The sequence below is a fragment of the Condylura cristata genome, unplaced genomic scaffold (assembly GCF_000260355.1).
Source record: "Condylura cristata isolate star-nosed mole 26May11 unplaced genomic scaffold, ConCri1.0 scaffold00021, whole genome shotgun sequence".
NCBI classification, from domain to species: domain Eukaryota; kingdom Metazoa; phylum Chordata; class Mammalia; order Eulipotyphla; family Talpidae; genus Condylura; species Condylura cristata.
Window position 1 is genome coordinate 450,650 of NW_004567122.1, and position 21,332 is coordinate 471,981.

At 56.0% G+C, this 21,332-nt stretch overlaps 1 protein-coding gene across 3 annotated transcripts in view; it reads left to right on the plus strand.

The window, feature by feature from the left end:
• Positions 1 to 1,404: 1,404 nt before the first annotated feature.
• Positions 1,405 to 21,332, plus strand: part of NFKB1 (nuclear factor of kappa light polypeptide gene enhancer in B-cells 1) — a 73,909-nt gene continuing 53,981 nt past the window's right edge. Inside the window, exons 1-4 of one of the 3 annotated variants that reach the window (XM_012727850.1) lie at positions 1,405 to 1,428; positions 14,695 to 14,740; positions 17,942 to 18,017; positions 21,270 to 21,310. In XM_012727850.1, coding sequence (XP_012583304.1) covers positions 1,418 to 1,428; positions 14,695 to 14,740; positions 17,942 to 18,017; positions 21,270 to 21,310 — 174 coding nt within the window. In that variant the 5' untranslated portion in view covers positions 1,405 to 1,417. Of the gene's footprint in view, positions 1,429 to 14,694; positions 14,741 to 14,982; positions 15,017 to 17,941; positions 18,018 to 21,269; positions 21,311 to 21,332 lie in introns of those variants that run through there. The other 2 variants (XM_004686453.2, XM_012727851.1) reach the window with 2 other exon arrangements.

Here is a 21,332-nt window from a genome sequence, read left to right on the forward strand (position 1 = left end):
CCCAGTTGTAGGATTTTAAGGAAATTGGCCTTGGAACTCAGAATCTAACCCTCCCCTCTGTGGGATGCAGTTTGTGAAGTGAATTCCAGCTTCCAGGCTAGAAAGGAGCCGGCGGCAGAGGCATTTCACGGTGCGCCGCCCTCTTCATCCACTCCGCTTTAGCCCGCTCACTTCCAGCTCTGCTCTGACTTCTTCCCACGTCACTCACAAACACCTTGGAGTTTGAAAAGTTAACTTTAAAAAAACTGTTTACAAACACAAGTATATGTAACCATGTTGGTGTTTGCCAACACACTGACGAAGAAGCAAAAGCGTTTGCTCACGCAGCCAGGACACTGGCCGCTGTCCAGCTGCCAGGCACCATGGAGGAACACAGCATCTGTGTTCGGGAGCTGTAGCGCTGTCTCTGCCCGCTGCCTCCTGTCCCCTGTCTCCTGCCCACTGTCAGCTCAGCCACGCTCCTGGGTGGGAAAGAGCATAGCCAGACTCAGACCTGCAGCCGTGTCTGTCTTTGCTGGACTTGTCAAAAATGCACAAATGATTCAAGCCAACCTCTCCTGACCCGCCCGCTGCTCCCCGCAGCAGTGCACTTCTCAGTCAGCCTGTCCTGCTCCCCTCTCTGTCTCTGGTGAATCCTCTCACCATCCCTGCACCTCTGGCCTGTACCGCAGTTCTTAGATTTGAGCCTTTTTGATGAGGCTCGTGAGCCTCTGAGGGAGAGATTTACTTCCTGTCGGCTTGAACCGAAAGAGGCCAGACGCCTGCATGAAGTCAAGCACACCTCTGTAGAAAGCGCTTCCTCAGTGATCAAAATAGGATTTGACACCTATGGTCATGTATTTGTCAGCATAGCAATTGTTTGTTTTTATCAGTCGCTGTTATGTGATTTGGACTCGATGTATTACAATGGTTTTCAATGGCAGGGCATGCCAATTCTTCACCGCCATGTTTAGAGATCAATGCTAACATATATCAGGTGTAAGAGAGGAAAGATGAAGTTACTGGCCCAGTGCTCAAGGCTGCACTTCATTTAATTAGTGAAAATACGTTACTTAATTATCTTAGAAAATATACCTTCTCAAACAAGAATTTTAGAAATGGAAAGAACAACTGTGTAATGCTTTAACATGAGTTCCTCACATTTTATTGCTATTGGAAGAATTTCCTTGGGCTTATTTTCTCAGCTGTCTATTGACATTTGATCATAAGACTTGACTTATAAACATCCGTTCTTTTTCTTCTAAACAGAGTGTAGCTACCGTGGTGAGGCAAAGGTGAAGAGGCCTCCATTCACGACGTGGAGTGTCATGCTCTTTCTGGGATGCAGGCATCTTTGTGATGTACAGTTAATATGAAGATGACACAAAGCGATTGAATTGAACGATTGTTCATACAGAGGAAATGCAAAGTAGGAGGAATGCAGAGGCAGTAAGGAATTAAAAGTTAAATTAAGCTTACCCTTCTTTAATTCTGTTGGATTGTCGGGAACGTTAGGGGAATATACAAACCTACCGATTTATATAAAATTAAAGCTATCTATAAGATAAAGTTTTTATATAATACAGTTGCCATTTTTAAGCCAATGAGAAATCTAGGAAAATACTTTTGGGAAGAGATAGATTAAAATGAACCCAAAATAGGGGCCCTCCCTGGTGGTGCAACAGGATAGGGCGCAGCACCGTGCAAGCAGGCTGCAGCCGCCTCCATGTGAGTTTGATCCCAGCCCGGAGCTGACCCCCAGGGCGCGGCAGCCCTCTCCTGACCCGCCCGCTGCTCCCCTCAGCGGCGCTTCCTACATCGGCCTGTTCTGCTCCCCACTCTGTCTCTGGTGAAGCCTCTCACCGCCCTGCACCTCTGGCCTGCACCGCAGTTCTGTGTGCATCAATAAATAAATCATTTTTTAAAAATGAACCCAAAATATAGCTAATCCCATACCATATCCATTTAGTGCATTTATTCATTATGCTGCAAGCACATAGTGAGGTCTGTCAATCAGATACGGTTAGGTTTAATCAAGTGCTTTCAACCTAAGAGACCAGGCAGTTTGGCCAAAACAAAAGGGCAATATAACAACAACTAAAGGCTGAAGGGGAAAGTCCACTATAAAATTAGCTCTTGAGTTTTATTTTAGCATTGAATGTGATAAAGAAAAATATTGTAGAAAGTAGCCTCAATGGCGGAGGATGAGTTGTAGACCGTAGCTGAAGGGGGGCGCCTTGGTGGGAGGCCTGAGAGGTGCCCTTAGTCCAGCTGTTGCAGGCGTTCCGCCATGGGCTCCTCTTGGTTCTGTCTGACTGCAAGCCACGGTTGTGGGATGGGCCTTCCACTCTGGAGGTGCGTTAGAAGTCACCCATGAGGAAGCAGCACGCACACGCTGGGAGGCTGACACCCAGGCCTGGGCGGGCACGCGAGCGGTCTCTGCCCTGGCGGGTGGGCGCTTTCCCTGCCAGCCCTCCCATGTGTTTGTGCAGTCCCTGGATGGGCCTGGCACGAGACTGCAGGACGCCTGCCGTAGCAGCTCCTGGCGACTTAAAGGCCGCCCCTGAGTCGTCTCCCCCGTCAGCTGGTGCAGGCAGGGCCACACTCTTCCTGTCGGAGAGCTTGCAGTAGGTAGGAGTCAGGCCTGGTCAGTCCGTGCCATCTGGCAGGGTCGGCGGGTGGCTTGGCGGGGGTCGTGCTGAGTTCCAAGTGTCTGGTCCACGGGGCCCGGTTGTTCCCAGCCATGGAAACAGTTAAATGTTGCGGTCCGGCCATGTCTTCCCTCCGGGGGAATGTCAGGCCCCGACCCCCCACCCCGTGCCTGCTGCGCACAGGGCCTGGCCGTGAGCCCCCTGCGTGGCCCAGCACCGGCCTGGCTATCGCTTGGCGCGCTTGCTCCTCACCAGCACCTGGCACTTCGGCCTCGGCCCTCCTTCCTCCCAAAGCCTCTCCTTTGCATCCTGCAGCGGCTGGGGGCCTCATCCCGGCTTCGCTCCCTCCCTGCGGCGGCCTGGAGCTGGGCTCCCGCTGCCAGTCCAGGCACGCCGAGGCCTCATGTGCTGTGGCGATCCGCGTGCTGCGTCCTGCCCATGTCACACCTCCCTCCCTGCTCCCCACCCACCCCACTTCTCAGCTCATACCCACCGACTTTCAGTTCCTTCTCCAGCGTGTCTCACTTTGCATCCCCTGCGTGTGCGCCTGCGTGAGGAGGGCGCCCGTGCTCGCTCCTCAGCCCCCAGGGGGTGGCAGCCTGTCTGCCCCTCCGGCCGGCCCCTGTTCCCCGTGAGGACTGTGTGCGCCTCGCCTGTGTGCTCTGCCTCCGTAGCCTTTCTAGACAGACACGGAAGATCCAGCCCTCTCCCTTTCCGTCCGCACAGTGCCTGGTAAGTTTGCTGCAGGAGTGAGTGACCAGAAGCAGCAGCGGGTGCTAGCGGCCCGACACTGGCTTCTCTGTGTCTCATTTCCTCTTTGTAGGTGACGGGTTAAGCAGGGCATGGCTCTTCTGAGCGCGCGCTCTCTGCGTTCCTTAGAGGACTGCAGATTGCCGTGTGGAGCTGGGTGGCCGAGGGGCAGCCCTGACCCTCAGTGCATGTGAGGAGGAGCAGGGGCCCCGAGCTGCTCCCTATGACCAGACTGCTGGGGGTGAAGGGCCGCGCTTTCTCAGTCGTCTCCTGCTCGCTCACATTCAGGCTTCTCCAAAGAAATGGAATGCAAACTGGATGTAGAAATCAGCTGTTCTCATTGGAATTCTAAATGGGCTCAAGACCTTACTGATAAAGATTTGGATGAGGAAAAAAGGAAAGTGACCCTGGTGTGAGGTCATAGCAAGAACACGATGTCTAAACTAGATCGCAGTAGTGAGATAAGCAGAGTCTGGGAGGTATGACAAGGACCCCCAGGAACTCTGAAGGAGACAGCGAGGAGGGCCAAGCGTCTCTGAGGTGGCGGCGTCTCTGCTGCTCCCCTCTGCACAGCGGCTTTCTCTCTTACCCACTAATTCGTCTGAAGTGGGCTGTGTCCTTGCTCTGTGCTGGCTTCTGGGTACTGGGAATCCAGTGCCGAACAGGACAAAACTCTGAATTCATGAAGCTTAGGTGAGTCATGTTTTCTGTTTTAAAAACTTTCTTTATCCGTTAGCCTCTTTCAACCTGAAGAATCCCAAATCTTAACAAATGCATAGGTTGAATCCCTCCCTGGTGGCACAAGAGGTTAGGATGCAGCACTGCAAGCTGGCCGCAGCCGCTTCAGTGCTAGTTCAGTCCCTGCCCCGGAGGTGACCCACATGGCGCGGCAGACCTCTCCTGACCCGCCCGCTTCTTCAATCTGCTTGTTCTGCTCCCCACTCTATCTCTGATGAGTCCTCTCACCGCCCCTGCACCTCTGGCCTGTACCTCAGTTCTGTGTGCGTAAGTAAGTAAATCTTTAAAAAAAACGCACAGGCTGAGAGACTGCAGCTTGAATGATGTCGCTGCCGCAGGACCACGCGAGCAGAGCTGGGAGCCCTCCCCAGGCAGGCCTGACCACCGCGCACGTTTAGAAGCATCCACCGCGAGGTCTGGACTGCGTGCGCACCGACTCACCGCCCCTGTTGGTTCACGTCCCCCCAGGTGACAGAGTGAGTCCCCACTAAAGCCTCTACGGCGTGTCCCAGGGAGACCTTTGCTGTGGGGCGCAGCCTGTTCGCTCTTCCTCACGCCACAGGGACGACAGTGAGGGTATAGTAAGCCCCCCACTTTGTCACAGTGACTTGTTACTTACTCGTTCAAATTAGCATTTTACTTACTGCCAGGCAGTCAAGGTCACTGACGGAGACGTGGGAGGACAGTGTTGACCCAGCCCCCCAGGTACGGGGCAGGTTCCTCGCCACCTCAGCGCAGAGCCTTCCGCCGTGGTAGGACCTGGTCGCTTGTACGGGAGGGGACGATTACCGTTCCACGTGAATTAAGGTGACAGCGGTCCCGACCCAGAGCTCACTCTGAGTGGGAACGCTGTGGTCTGGGCGAGCGGGGCCGGCAGTGGGCAGTGGGCAGTCTCTTCCTGCTGCTCACCTCGCGCGCTCAGAGCTGCCCCTGGGGCCCGGGGCTGTGACCTGCTGTCCATGTGGCAAGACCGTCTTAGCTAGATTGAAGGCGGGAAAGGTCCCCGCGTAGGTGGGATTTCGGTGCTTGCAGGTAACTGTTTTAGTGCGTCTGTAATTGGGGGCTACAGAAACAGCCCTCATCCCATCCGCTCAGCCAGATGCTGCTGGCTCCCAAGATGAGGCCTTTTCTTTTGCTCTGGATATTGAGGGCCAGTAAAAGTTAAACCCCAAACTGAAGTCGTCATATTTACAGAAAGAGAATCTGATCAGTTTGAACAAGAGAAAAATAGTCTTCAACAAGAGAGAAATGTGTAACCTTATGAGGTCTTCCCTTATTATCTGAAAACAGATACTCCAAATGATACTCAACACAAAGGCTAGACATGAACTTAACGTCCTGGCGTGAGTTTTGGTAAAGGCTGTTTCAGGGCAGTCTCAGCCCGGTGAGATTGAGGAGGCCCAGCTGTTTCACGCCCCCGACCCTCACCCCACATGCACAGCCCCCCCCACCCCGTCGTCAGCACCCTCAGATGGTCTGCTTGTCACCACTGGGGGCCAGCGTGGACGCGCCCTGGCCCGAGTCCACAGCTGACCCCGGGCTCACCCCTGCAGGGGTGGTTCATGGAAGCACTTTCTCTGCCCCGACATCCCTGCGCTCTGCCAGGCCCTCCCTCCCCTCGTCCCGGCACACTCTGCTTTCAGGGAAGACACACCCGTAGAACTAGAATTGTGGAAGCAAACGGTTCCGAGCAAGGCCCAGTAGTCAGGTCCCTGTCTCAGGCTGCCGATGACAGCCTCAGCGCCGGCAGTGTGTTGAGCTGGGCTCTGTGGGAGCGGGAGGCAGCCATATTCCAGGGCCGCCCGGACCCCACCCCGTAGCTGGAACAGTCAGAGCTGCTCCGGCTCCACAAACTGATGGTCGTCAGGCTTGATCCTATGACCATGTCAACAGAAGGAAATTTTAGAGTGGAATCTGCCATTTAACTGCGTGACATTTAATTATAATATGATTAGAAAATATCCCAAACATCTTTTTGATCCCATAAATTTCAGTCACCTATAATTAAGAAAACAACCCCGGGCAAAGTGCTGCTGCTCCCGAGCACATTGGCACGCGCCCAAGCCCCCTGTCGGCGGGGCCCGCCCCCCACCGGTACAGGGGACGGGACACAGCAGGAACGCGCTCCTCCTTAGAGCACGGGGTCACGTTCGCTGGGTTGCGGGTTCTGAGAGGTACTGCCCCGCCCGTACATCTTGGCTTGATGAGGTGCATTTCTAGAAATCCCTGTCACAGCCTTCTCACTTCTGTGGTGTCTGGGTCCGGAGTCTATGTGCCTCGCTCAGGCTCCGGCCTGGTCTGTCTGGATGAGCGGTCTGTGTTCGCTTCGCGCCGGGAGAGCGTGAGTCTGTGGTCACCGGTAGTGTGTTCTGCCGGTGCTGGGGTCATCTGGTGGATTGTGTCTCCTGAAATTGTCAGGTGGCCTACGTACACAGACCACACCTGTGTCTGAGAACACTGATTTTCAAGCGTTCCTAATTTTTAAAGTTTCATCCTTACTGCTGCTCTTTTGATTTGCCTTATCAGTTATTGACAGGGGTGGCCCTGCCTGGTGGCGCAAGGGGTTAGGGTGCAGCACTGTAAGCTGGCCACAGCAGCTTCTCACACGATCGATCCCTGGCCAGGGACTGACCCCCAGAGCGCGGCAGACCTCTCCTGACCCGCCCGCTGCTCCCCTCAGCAGTGTGCTTCTTAATCTGCCTGTTCTGCTCCCTGCTCTCTCGGATGAGTCCTCTCACCGCCCCTACACCTCTGGTCTGTACCCCAGTTCTATATGCATAAATAAACAAATCTTTTTTAAAAAAAAATTGTGACTGTAATTGTGAACTTTACTACTCTCTAGTTCTGCTACCTTTTGTTTCCTGTATCCTGAGGCCCTAACACATGCATCCACATGTGTTGCTGGTGGTTTTCCTCCTCCTGAGATTCACTGTGTCAGACATTATGAGGTCGCCTATTTTTCGTATTTGATATTTCCATGGTATACCTGGCAGAACTTTCCATCCTTTTGATTTCAAACTGAGTCTTTTGCTTTTAAAATGTAAATATTAAGAAAACCTACTCTTGGGTCTCGGTCACCACCACGGAGCTGGTCGCCTTATAAAGTGATGAGTTAGCACGTTTCCGTGGATGTGAGGGGGGTCACCGGCGTCAGGTCTCGCCTGGGGGGTTGGCGAATCTGTCTCTGCCATCCGACTTTATCTTTTTCTCCTGTCTGTCATCTTGGGAGTCAGTCAGGTTTATTTCCTTAAATCCAGTCCACCTCTTTCATTGGCTGTTCTCGAAGCGCTTCGTCAGGAGATGACGGCACGCGCCCTCCCGTCTCCCGCGAATTAGGACGGTCACCGTGTGTGGTGGCAGAGCTTGCCGTGGCTCGCGTCCGTCGGTCCGCATCCCTCCTCTGAGCTGTCGTTACGTGCTGTCCTGCGTGTTGCCACCCCGCCGTGCACAGTGGCGCTTCCTTTAGATGGCAGCTGAGGACACCGGGTCTTTCTCTGGCCGCACACTCCCCGCTCGGACTCCGCCTGGGTTCCTTCCCCTTCCACGTGAAGAACATTCTTTAACATGCCGCCTGGCAGCCTGCTATGGCAGTTTCTCTCAGCTCCTGCTGATTTGAAAAATGCCAGTTTCACCGCCATACGTGTGGAATTTCTCGGCATGAGCATAAAATTCACATGAGTATTACCTGTAATTCTGTGCTGCCCTTTCGTCTCGCCTCACTTCCATCGTAGTGTCTGTGAGACAGGCGCACTCCCCGCACTCAGCCCGGTCCCTGCACAGCTGTCCCTGGGCCTTTTTTCCTCAGGCTGGTTTTTACCCTGTGGCTGCGATGTGCCTAGGGTAGTTTCGGTTTTACTCAGTGCGGGGATATTTGACATCCTGCATCTATGGGCTTTTTTTTTTTTTTTTTGATCAAATTTGGAAAATTCTCAAGGATTATTTCTTCAGATATTTTGTTTCTCTTCCTGGGAGTCTACATTACTTATGTGTAAGAGCATTGAGAGTGTCTCAGAGGTCACTGAAGGTGTCTCCATTTCTCTCCCTGCCTCTTTCCCCGCTGCGTTTCATCTAGACAGTTTTTGCAGACCGTTCCTCAAGTTTATTGATCCCTTTTTTCTACAATGTTCAACATGCTCATAAGTCCAGCTCGTAAAATCCACTTAAATCTAGACTTAGCAGTGGTTGGTCTCTTTTTGATAGTTTCCATGTCTCTGCTGAGATTCCCTTTCTGTTCACTAATTATGTCCGTCTTGTCTTTTACATTTTTCAGCATGTTGCGCTCAGTGGCTTTACAGCTATTTGTTGCTACTTCCATCACCCATGCCATGGTTTTCTTCTGTATCACATTTTCCTACTTCTTAACATGTGTTGTTGTACAATGTTGATAGGACATTGTGGGGAGTATGAGTTTTTGTCTTCCTTCAAGAGTATTGAGCTTTGTCATCACAGACACTCGTCGGTCACCTGCCTTTGTTAACGAGGCTGATAATCACCCTAATTCCAGACTGTGCGCCCTTACTCCTTTTGCAGAGCCCTGCTGGGGTCACAGCTCAGCGGTCAGATTAGGCAGGGAGGTCTTCTCCCTGGATGACTGGGGCCGCAGTGGGCTTGGCCCTGAGTGACCGCTGGGGCCTCGAGCGCACTGTCCTGGCAGACTTCCAGCATCCGGCAGCGACCAGAGAGGTAGCGAGCATTTTCCGAGTCTCTGTGCAGCCCTGTAGAGGTTGCTGCTCAGTCTGGGTCTGCTTCTTTGTGCATCAAGGCGTGGAAGGTGAGGGTGGACGGTGTCCGTTCAGTGTCCGCTCTCCTGTGGCAGACAACCCTGTGCCATCTTACCCAGTGTCTTGAGTTACTGATTCAAGTGTTTTGGGTACAGTTTTACAGTTGAGTGGGGGGAGGGGCACACTCTGGTTGGCTGAAACCAGCGTCCACATTTGGTCAGATCTGAAATTGCAAAGTTTATTTTCATGCATTTAATAATACCTGAAGCGCGTAGTGCTCACTGATTGGGCAATACAAAGACAGTCGGACACTAATACACTTAGTCACTTAAGTTCAAATTGTACAACAGGCTGCTGTCAGGTGTGAAATCACTAACGTGTAGAGTGTGGTGACCTTTGGGAACCCCAGGGCTGCAGGTGACGGGGTGCTGAGGGCGTCTGGGCAGGGGTCAGGTCTGAGCAGAGCTTGAGGAGAGGGGGTGTTGTCAGCCTTTTCGGACGGTGCAGCACACACACTCACAGGGCATGAGCGGGGCGTTTGGATGATGCGGGCCCTGGGCAGGATGCGGCGACTGGCGGAGTGAGTGACAGCGGGATGGTGCGACGTGCCGAGGGGCCGACGCGCTGGCATTGCTGGCCACACGGCAGCGGCGTGCGCAGTGCAGAAGCAGGCGAGGGAGAGCAGAGGAGGCTGCCGCCCTCGGAGGGCACGTGAGGGCCTCCCTGGGGAGGCGCCGGCGTGGACAGCAGGGGTGCAGAGGCAAGGCTGCAGGAGCTGGTTACCGACAGGGACGCGTGAGCATGAGGCTGGGAAGGCAGGAGAAGGCGACGGCGTCTGGCCGGTGCCGGGAGGCGGTGGCCGAACGCTCACTGGCCGGTCCGTCCGGGCCCGCTGCTTGAAGCCGGTGGGCGGCGGCGTGGCCCCCCGGTGGGCTGGGCAGCGCTGCGCGTGCCGCTGTCTGCACCGACCGCGTGTGTTGGCGCGTGCTTGGGAACTGAGCGTCCTATGGGGAAAGGAAACAAAAGGCATCTGGTGGCCCCGACCATGGCTCCGAGCCCAGACGCCTCCTGCAACACCGCCCGTGCGGCCCCGCCTGGCATCGCCGCCTGCCCGCTCCCTCGCCTCTGCGTTCGCTTTCCCTGTCAACCGGCCACACCGCTGGCCAGCGCGGCGTGCGTCCTTCCCCCTCTGGGGCTGCTGCTGAGCGGCGCTGGCCCCACTCTGTCCGCGGGCTCCCGGCCTGCCTGCGGGGCCGGCTGCCCTGGGGGGGCCTGGCGGAGGCTCACGCCTTCTCTCAGGCTTGGTCAGAGGCTCACGGCCCGCAAGGTGGGCGGGTGGGGAGAGGTTGAGCTGTGGCGCAGCTGCTGAGCCCTCTGGCCCATGTTTCCATTCCACGGCCAGCTCTGTGCGCCTGGGCCGGCCCGGCCAGTGCGGCTCGTTGGCGGCTGGCACAGAAGCTGCCACGCTGTGGATGTCTGGCTGGCGGGGCGGGAGCGCCGGGGAGCGGTCAGCACGCCTGAGTCTGTGCGCACGGCTCTTGCACGCATCCGGGAGAGCGGTGCTGCCTGCGGAGTGCGTCGGAGAAGTCGCCTTCGTTCTCCTCTGGCCTGTGAAGTTTACCAAAGGGGATATTTGAAAAAAACAGCCGCTGCGTTCCGTTCGCGGCGGCGTTCCCGCCTCCACGCTTGCTGTCAGAGGAGAATTCCCTGGGCTCTGGCCGCCGTTCCAGGCTCTGCTCCCCCTGCAGCCAAGGGCCGAGGCAAGAGAAGGAGTCACTGGCCCAGGAGGCGTCTCCTCGGCCGGCCTGGGGCTCACCCTGGTGGGACACATCCTTAGGGCCTCGGGCTGCAGGGTGACAGCGGGTTACCTTAGTTGGTGGGGCGCTGGCCTGGGCGTCGGGTGGCTGGCAGCGGCTCTCAGCCCTGCGGGGTGCCCAGTCCTGACGACAAGTGGCGTCTCTGACATTGCCGCGTGTCACTGGAAGCAGAAGGCTGACGTTTACCCCAGGAGGAGAGGGTGGGGGCACGGGGGTGTGCCCGCACAGGCAGTTTGGGGAAGAGCGGGCAGGCCTCGGTGTTCTCAGAATGCCTGACCGCGTCCCTCCACAGCTCGTCACCCGCTGCTGGCGCTGGCCGCGCCTGCTCCATGCCGGGCGCTGTGGGCTGTGGCTGGCGTGCGTCTGCAGGCCCGGCAGGCGGCCTGTGCCCTGAGCCGGACCTGCCTCCCAGCCCCGGCAGGTGCTCACGAGGAAGCTGCACCCGCTCTCTGCCGATAGCACGACGCCAGCGGCGGCACGTGGGCAGAGCCAGCACGCTCCTCTAGAAGCACTTGAAGGCTTCGGCCGCGCTGGTAAAGGCCTCTGAGTCCACCCCCACCTCTCAGCAGTGAGCCGGGTAGTGGCCAGCCAGAGGTGCGTTTCCCCAGCCTCTTTACTCTGAGGATTCCAGCCGTGTCAGAAAAGCTTGACTGGTTCACGCTTCCTGTCCACACCGTGTGCCACGGAATTGTTCAGGTCGTCACAGCTGCGCTATAAATTCAGGGCCGGGTTTCACTGTCCTGATCCTGGTCAAACGTGTGTCTCCCACAAGATCGCCGCGTTAGAAAGTGAAAACATGGAACGTGACCAATGTCGGGAGCAAAAGCTCCCGTGTGGCTGCACGTAGACCCCCACAGTTATTTCGAGGTCATGAGCGCGGCAGTGACTGCAGTGCAGCCACAGGCAAACGCCCATCAGGTCAGCTGGGCGGCCCGGGAGCGCCGCGCCTGTTTCCTGCACACTGAGCGTGTCACCCACCGGCGTAGGTTTCTGGGTGAGAAGCTGCATGCAAAGGCGCTTGCACCATCCCTGCCCCACGCCCCACCCCGGCTCCCCCGTGGGCGCGCTCCAGCGCCCCTGCTCCGTGGGCCTGTCCCCCAGAGCTGTGCTGAGGAGGCGCTGTCTCAGCTCCCCTCGTTGCCGTCTGGCTGAGCGCTAAACCACCCCTCGGTGGTTGACAAGAGACTCATCCCCGGGGCCCGCCTGCACCTCTGGGTGCCACTGAAAATTCTGTTCCTCCCCCTGCACCTTGTGGCGGGTGGTGAAGCCACTTTGCTGAGCTGAAGCACCCCAGTCCCCGACGGCTGACTGCTGAGTGGGCTCGGGTCTGAGGCGGGCGAGGCGGGCCAGTGGGGCGCCTTGAGGGGGTCATCACCCGCCCCGGGGCCAGGGGGACAAGCAGGGGGACGGGTGGGCGGCCGCACTTCCTGCTTCTCCTCCCACCACAAGGACAGACTGGGGGCGCCGCTGAGGGGGCGCTGGGCAGCCAGCCCAGGTTTCCCTTCTCGGCCCTTCCTCAAAAGCACAGAACTGCCCTGAGGGAGAGCAGGGGAGGGCTGGGGGAGGGGCACGGGGGGCAGACGGGGCTTTCCCGGGCCTCCTGATCCTGCAGTTCCAGAGCTTAGCTCATCTCTCAGAACCATGAGCTAAAACCCGTTTTACACTGAATGCAAATACCGCTGGACTCTGATTCATCCTTTCCAAGTAATTTTGGTTTCTTTTGACATTTTACTCTTAGATTGTGAATGGGCGTCGACATCACCCAGGCACTGGGTTCACAGTGAAGTCAGCAACGAGGGCTGAGCGGTGGCCGCCACCGCGTGGCGCATGGGGGGTCGGCGGGTTAACGGGGCCTGCTGAGCGCTGTCCGATGCGACTCCATCAGGATTTTGATGACCGCAGTGTTCCTGGTGACAGCCCTGCGCCGGTTCGTGAATTACTTGTTTTGAACTTAGGGGTCGGTCGCCTTTGTGTTAGATCCATGCACTCAAAGGTCAGGAAACCACACGCAGGTTTCAGCATATCCCAAGCCGGCGGCAGAGAGGTGCCGGCCGGCCCCTCGCTCTGAGGGCTGTGGCCGAGCGTGCTGGAAAGGACTCCAGTCGCCCCGATAAATGGGAAGCCTCCAGGAAAGGGTGACCCTGGCCCTCGCGTGGCAGTCTGGGCTCCAGTGTGCTACTGAGAACAAGGCCTCTCCCGTAAGGCGCCAGCGCTATGTCTCAGTAGACACCGTGTCCATGTTCTGGGTTTGTTGAGTCACGACCATCATGCTAGTGATTCTTTACCATAGACACACGCCCGAGCGTGGGCAAAAGCCCAGGTTGCAGGAAGCCCTGTCAGGACTGGGCCGGTTCTCGAGGGATGTGTGTTGGCCAGCTAACACAGCTCGGCGCGTCTGCTGACGGGGAGTGGCCCAGCAGACCTTCCGCCTGACAGCAGAAGACACAGGCCACAGCGAGCCCGTGTCTCAGCCTCCAGGAGCTCCATTCCCCTCCCCCGGCGCCCATCCCACAGGGCTGGGTGTAGAGGGTCGTCTGCGCTCAGGTCCTCTCGGGGGGCCGTTGTGCCTCTTGGAGTGTCGGGTGCGTTCATGGCGTGAGGGCTGACCTGTTGTAATGGATCCCCAGCGTGTCTCCCTACATTGCCCAGCTCAGCACGTCCACGTCACCCTCCCTACCTGCGTCCACCTCGGAAAAGAGAAAACACACGCGAGGAGGAGCCACGCCCAGACCCTGCTGCCACCCTGCTGTGGACAGACCCTGGTGGTGCCCTTGTGCGTGGGGCGCTCCTGCCAGGACAGCGCGGAGCTGCTGCCCACAGTGCCGTCTGCAGCTGCCGCGCTCCAGGCCCCTCCGCTGGGTCCCGCCCCGCAGGACCAGGCCAGCTCTGCCCTGAAGTCACGGGTGTCGCTGTTCCCCGCACAGTCCCCGGGTGCACTCCCAGTGCTTCGTATCCAAGTTCACTGGGGAGGGGCAGCGTGGTTCAGCCTCACTGTCAGCCTCGCTCCTTCCAGCCTCCTAGTTTTTAATGTGCTAGATGTAAACTTTGATTTAAGTAAATTTATGTAAGTTAAGCTGTATTAGAACAGCAAGGGTGTTTCTTGAGCAAATCCAAAATGACGTGTGACTTCGATACTGTCTTTGTCTGGCCCGTGAGCCTTGGCTCTCCCGGGGCAATGGAGCGAGGCATGCCGGCCACAGGCATGCCGGGACTGATCAGCTCTCATGCTGCAGCCCGATGGCGCCTGCTCCCATGTGTGCTGCAGGCAGCACGCTGTCTCTGCGCCGCTCTGACTCTGGAGATGCCGGAGGCGCCGGGGGTGAGCGTGCCTCGGCGCTCCCAGTTCTGCAGGGCAGCCAGACCCTTTCCCTCCAGAATGGCCCCACTGGCTGCTCCTCTGGCGTTGCAGGGAACAAGCTTGTTGGCAGCACCAGGTGGACACAGAGTCCATGACAGGCCGGGCGGCGCTGCCCGTGAGAAGCTCAGGGTCTCAGCCCTGGACGTCCTGAGGTGACGGAAAGGGGCCTCAGAGACCCACGTGTACGTGGCTTTGTCCCGAAAACAGCCTTTTGTTCTCAACTCCAGGACTCAGGCGTGTGCGTGAATGGTGATTCCGTGTCATGCGATCTCCCTGCTGTTGGGTATAGATTCCTCTAACACAGGATCATATTCACCCTACTAGTGATTCAGTTTACTCTGCAAGGCAGCACTTTTTAAAAAAGATTTATTTATGCGTACAAGGGCTGAGGTGGAGCCAGAGGTGTGTGGAGGGGAGGGGGAGTCACCAGAGGCAGAGCGGGGAGCAGACAGGCGGATCTACTGAAGTCTGCTGCTGAGGGAGCAGCAGGGAGACAGGAGGGGTCTGCTGTGCCCTGAGGGTCACTCCCTGCCCGGGCACCGAACTCGTGCTGCAGGGGCTGCGGACAGACTCATAGTGCTGAGACCACCCCTTGCACCACCAGGGAGGCCCCACATGGCAGCATTTTTACGGTCCATTCCGGTCTTAACAGTTTTGCTTTGTTTTGTTTTGATGTACAGCTCCAGAATGGCAGAAGACGACCCATATTTGGGGGGCCATGAGCAAGTAAGTATTATGATCCCATTCATCGTTTTTTGGCATTGTACTTAACTTTAAAATAGAGGCAACAATGGTAACTATCAGGACGACTCTGACATTGGGGTGGGGGCATTTCTTTCAGATTGTTCGGCGTGTCCAAGGCCCCTCTGTGCAGGGCCCGGACATCCAGCCGCACAGGCACCAAATGCCATTCTGCACCTGCCGTCCCGTGAAGGCCTTCAGTGCCGATGGCCCCGTGCTGGCTGGCTGTTGCCTCACTGTTCTGGAGCGTGCAAGTCCGAGGTCACGATGAGGGCTGAGTGGGTGTTCCGAGGGAGCTTTGCTGCCGTCCCGTCTCGGGCAGCCCCGGCCCCAGCCTCAGCACTCCTGCCCTGCGGCCTCTCCCCGGCGCGCCTGCCTCTCCCCTGTCCTCCCAGTCACTCACTTCGGGCCCAGCTGCAGGCCGGCCTCGTCCGAGCCCTCTGCTCAGTCCCTCTCCCAAGATCACGCTCACGGCCACTGGCAGTTAGGTCTTGACATTCTGGGGGCGGAGGAGGGAGCATAACCTAACACTTCCAGTTAGTAGAATCAGGAGGTGGGGTGGCACCACGAGAAGACCTTTGGCTCAGACGTTGAAGATCTTTCAGTCAGCGCCCGTGTGGCTGCGGGCTCTGGCGGGGAGCCGCCCCAAGGCTGTCCCGCCCCACCCCCACTTCCTGGGCAGTGACTGCGCTTTCAAAGCATAAACTGTGCTCTATGAATATGCTCACGGTTTTCAGGGGATACCTGGGCCTCGCCTGCCTGAACTTTGAAAACGTTCAGGTCTGTGGAAGTGCTGATGCATCCAGTAAGGCTTTGTTGGTGGTGACATTTTGCTTTTCTCTCTACGTGTGTACAACGTGTCTGGGACTTACAGTTGCAGAGTAAACAGCAATGCTAATGTTCAGTGAAATGAGTCTTAGGAAGTGTTCAGACCACGCAGTTTCGTCACTGACTAGGCCTGACTGCGTAGCTGAACGCGGGCTGTGGTAGAGGCAGAACAGTGACTGAGGAGAGGACCCTGATTGCGGGAACTTCCGTTCCGCCAGAGAGCGCCCGAGCCGCCTGCGCGGCCTGGGGTGAGGTTGAGGTGGCGTCCCGAATGCCTGGGAGAGCAGAGTCAGGGAGGACTTTCCACAGGAAGGCCGGGTAGCTGACCCTGGGCAGGCCCCTGCCCTCAGCTGGGTTGGGGGGGATGAAGGGGGAGGCCCCAGGACAGCCTATGCAGAGTTCATGATCATTTCACACTAGAGCTTCAGCCAACCACCTTCAGCATGGGTTTCCCAAGTTTGTGCAAATCATCAGCCTGAAAGATAAAACCAAAAGTGAAATCCACTCGCGGGGCTCCAGCAAGCCTCCTCCGAGCAGAGGGGTGCCTGGCGCCATGCTCTCTGGCTGCCTACGAGGCCACCTGCCCGCCTCCTTACGTGCTCCTGCTGGGCTTCGCGGCAAAAACATTGGCAGAGGCGGCATCGACAGACTTTTCTTTGATGATCGCAGGAAAGGCCTCTGGCTGCTCCTGAGGTCAAAGCCCAAGTCTGGCCTGTGGCCTTGATGTGCTGTCCCTGACAGGCAGCGGTGCTGGCACCGCGTGGTGCCTGGACTGTCCTCTCCAGCCGTGACATCCTCAGTGCCCAGAGAGCTTACCGGGAGTTTGTCTCATGTGGGCACTGTGCGTGCCAGGAGGGGTGCGGCTTGCTCTGACGGTGACCTTTGAGGGGCGAGGTCCTTTGAGGGGTGAAATTTGCGCTCTTGCCTCAAGCTGTGTGGCCTTGTGCGCTGGCCCAGCCCTGTGTGCTGCCCCGGGCCTGCTGGGAGGGGGGGGCGGGAGGGGGAGCCCTGCCCTGAGAACGCCTCTGTTGGGTGGGGCTGTTTTCACAATGGCCTTTTTGCATCCCTGTTCCTTTTCAGCAGACAGTAAGCAGTATTGTGAACTTTATCCTTCAGCAGGGAGCGGGGTGCTTTTATTGCCCCCACCTGAGACTACACACCCACCTGTGTGGGAGGGAGGCGTGGTGCGATCCCTATGCTGCTCGCTCCTGAGCGCACTGCCCTAGGCCTGGGGTGTCCAGGGACAGCACCGTATGCCAGCAAAGGTGTAAACTGCAAAACCGTGGCGCTCTGCACCCCACCCTGGCACACTTGTGGTGCGGAGAGAAAGATGGCCGCTGTGCTGCCCCAGACGTTTCACACAGGTGACATATGCAGGTGGAAGCACGTATCAGACTCTCACAGAAGCCAAAGTCCCGAACAAACAGAGTGAAGAGAGACACCTTCCTGTGGGGTGGTCACTCCCCAGCCACGTGCCGAGCTGAGAAAGCGTGCTCCCGTGCCGGTGCCACCTGGGGTCTCCCGCTGCTGCCCATGGGGGCCCCGGGACACACGCTTTTCTCCGTGCAGCCTGAAGGGCAGGCGTCGAAAGTCAGGTGTTGGCAGGGCTGCTTCCCTTCTCGAAGTTTCCGTTGCCTTGCCTCGTTGAGCTGTTAGGCTTCCCATATTCCTTGGGTCCCGTCACTCGGCTCTCCACAGTCACGTCTCCCGCTGCTCACTCACAGCCCTGAGTCCACTTTCCAGGGCCGCCCCAACAGTCGAGGGCAGAATCCCTCGTGCTCTGAGACCACGCTGGGGCTCTGGGGATTGGGACGCGGTGACCTGATGGAGCCTCCGGCCTGCTAATTCCAGATGCCTGTAAGTGCAGGGCCGTGAAGGAGGACAGAGCACAGCTCGGCCGCCTTGCAGCTGGTCTTCTGCAGAGTGCTCTGGACCGCCGTCGGCTCCTTCTGCTGAAACCTTTAGGTTCACAGAATACTGCTTTCTCAGGCCGTGTTTAGGCATGTTCCTGAGAAGGCATGTTTCAGGTCACTCACTCAGCAAACATGGACTGAGTCTCCCCGTGTGACAAACACACCCCTGGCGTTGACGAGACAAGCGAGCTGGCTGAGCTGGCCTGGGGCTTTTTTCTAAGTGGCTCAGCTGGTTGCAAGGCCGCGGTCCCGCTGGACCTGCGGGGGCGTAGCTGCGTCACAAGGGGCTGTACTATCCGGAGTCAAAATATTTGCAAATTTTAGGTGTTGACGTAGGTTTTGATTCCTGTCGTCATGTTAAAAGTGTCCCTATGTCCAGATTTAATACAGCCATGGAAAAATAATGATGGAAATGCTTCAATTTTTTTTCTTTATTTTTTGGCAGTTGTTTCATTTGGACTCGTTGAATCATACAATATTTAACACAGAATTATTTCAACCAGAGATGGCTTTGCCGGCAGGTAAGGAAACTCCTCTCTCCGCTGCCCTGCTGTTTTGCTTTCATTTTAAAAAACTCAGGATTTGCTGATAGTCTCTTCTGGAGAGTCAGGGGTAGACCTAGAAAGGAAAAGGCATTTACATGTTAAAAACAAACCTCTCAACATACTGGCTGCAACTGTATTTGTGCACAAGTGTTGCGCGCCAGCTCGCCTGGCTCCGGGCGGCTGCTGGTGTCTGCTGGGCCGCCCTGGGGGGCGTCTGCGCGCTCCGTCGCTGCCGCACCAGTCTCGTCATCATCGCTTTTTACCTCCGCTCTGCTTTGTCCCGGACGTACGCCGGGCGGTCCCACACCTCAGGGCTATTCCGAAGCGAGCAGGGTGTGTGCGAGCCATGGTGCCTGGCGCTGGGAAACAAGAGCACAAACCCCCAGAAGTCACCGCACGGGAAGGACGCGTGCTCTGTGTGTCCGGGCAGTCCGCACACAGCGAGGACCGGAACTCTGCAGAGCCTGGCCTCCACGCGGGGGGTCGGGAGCCGGGCATGTGTGTGCTTCTCAGTGTGATTAAAGCAGCGGCACAATAGGTAGGAGATGAAAAAAAGGAAATATATTTAGCTTCACACTCTGACCACCTGGGTGAAAGTCATAATAAAACCTCTTTCATCGTGACTCTGTGAACTACCCCCTTCCACACACGGGCTAAGCACATATGGTTTAGAAAGTCATTCCTGGAGTGTCTCTGGCACTCACAAGTGTGTGAGCTCAGGGTGGGCGGCCCACGGCGTGCCCTGGCCTCACCACAGGCACATGACGCTCAGCGGCATCGGCAGTGTGCATTGTCTTCACTCGGGAGACGCCGGCCACTTCGGCCATATTTGATTTCCGTAGGTGATTGAACTTGAGTATTTACATTCCTTTTTTTTTTTTTTTAGATCAGGATGTTTTTGTGTATTTTTCTCTCTTGTTCTGGTTGTCTCTGAGGGAAACCCAGTACCCACCCCCCCAGCTTCACCAGACAGGCCATGTTGCCACAGCGCCTTCCCCGTGGCCTGCAGAGGTGTTTTTAGGCCACCGTATCTGACATCTCTCCAAGAGTTGTCCGATTGAGCGCTCAGTCGGTTTCCTGTCATCAAGTGCACATCTTTGTACCCTCTGTGTTTCCTGTGAACTTTTTTATTCTGGGGTTCAAAATATTTTTCTTAGTACTAATGCTTTATTACAAATAGAAGACGGTGTGTCTTCAGAAAATCCACACGTTTCTACCCGATGCCAGACTATGGAGTCTGAGGCAGACACTTTTCTCCATGCCCTTATTTCATCCAGTTAGCGGAGCAAAAAAAGACTGTAGAAATTGTTTTGTCACATTACAAAAATCTTAAAATTCGTACCTCAGAATCTTGTCTTCCAGTTGCTATTATCTCATTGTGTTCATCAGCGGAGTCCTTGCTCATCACTCCCGCCTGGCCCCACTTTAACAACCCCAGAGTCCCGAGTGTTCCATCCACACTTTATGGGGCACAGAGGTTCCCACATTGACTCGGGGCTTTCCCTGTTACTGGCAGCCTCCAGCCTCTAGCAGTGCTGAAGGCAGGTGTAGCGCCTGGGGTAGGACACACCGATGGGGGGAAAAAACGCTTCTTTATAGCCGGCGAGCAAAGAAATTGGCTTTCGAACGCACATCTCAAAGCTCACATGCATCTCAGTCTTCCTTTCTTGTTGCTAGACCTTTGTGTATGCCTCCCCCAAGAGGAAAACAGCTCCGTTTCACGAGGCCCAAACCCTAGCTTCTCACATATTTAAAGGAAATTGAATCATACGGGAGAAATAGTACAACGTCCAGCTCTTCAGGAGCGCTCTGAGGGAGCAAGGAGCTTGAGGTTAACGGGAACATAGGGCCAGCACTTCCCCTGAGAGGACACACACCTGTCAGACGCCGCCTTCCTGCGAGCTCTGGCGGAAGCTTATTCCCATGACTGTTATATTGTCATGTAGACTGTGTGGTGTGCAAAATGTCAGTGTCTAGTTGGCTTTCTTTACCAAAAATTAATTTCTTGCCCTCTGTGGGTGGTGGGGGGGGGGGGGATCAGTAACAATTTCTTTTCTTAAAGTTTAAAATATCCACGGATGAATTTTCTACAAAGAGAATATATACTTTAAATGATATTCTTCTGGCCAGTTTCTGCTTGCTTTTCCCTGTACATTTTCCACTTCAACTTCAGTCATTTTTCAACTCTCATGAATTCCTTGAACAATAAGCAGAAATAACTGCATTTTGGGGCCCTTCAGTTCTCTAGCCTTATCCTGACTTATCATTATATGGACAAGATTTAAAATAAGGACTTACATCATAGTTCATTTTTCATTTCAACCTGAAAATTTGGCTTTGCTTCACAAATGTCTTATTCGTCTGAAAGAATAGGTCTAGACCTTGTGGCTAGAGAGCACAAAGACGCAGAAGGTTCTTGTACACTCTCTTTTTGTACCAAGCGTGAGAAACAGCACCATATGCGTTATCGTCACGAGCTGGGGTTATTACGCTGTGACATACACAACAGCTGGGAGCTCAGGCGCATTTTCATGCCAGACCGATCTGTATTTATGTGAGAGAGGCTCTGGCTGGCCTTTGAATTCCAAAGTCAGATGTGGTCGGGGGACGGGATAAGCTAGTTTTCTGTGTATTTATAATAGTTTGCCTGGCATATAAGTCAGTTGCATTATATTCAGGGCTTTACACAGTGACTGTGCTATTTTCGAGCAGAGTCTGTAGGAGAGCATGTTGTCCACACGTTCTGGACCAGCATCAGGTGCTGTGGATTCGTAAAGCTGAAGGCCAGTGTCTGCTAGCACCGTGAGACTTGGGAGCTGGGCCGGCTGTGGGCGTGAAGGCGGCCTCGAGAGCCTCAAAGAGGAAGGGCCCCGGGCACCAGGGCACCCAGAAGGAAGCCCACTGCTGCCTGTCCGCCTCTCACACGTCTCTTAAGTGCCTTCTATCCCTGAAGGAAGCCATGCCGCTGAGGCCGAGGCCAAGTCCACTGCCAGGAAGTGGCTGCTTTAGATCGCAGAGGTGTTTGAAGACGCTTAGCTTGCAGACCCGGCCCTGCAGGCTGGTGCCGCCTCAGTCTGCCCCCAGAGAGGAAGATGAGCTACATCTGGGGGACGCTAGCGACGAGGCGATCTGAGAACATGACTTCATGTGTTTACTTGCTTTTATGTCATGCCATATTTAGAAGCCTCACAGTCTCTTTTGGTTTCTGTTTGTTGTTTTTGTTTTTAGCAGATGGCCCATACCTTCAAATATTAGAGCAACCTAAACAGGTAAGAAGATCCGGGGGCGGGG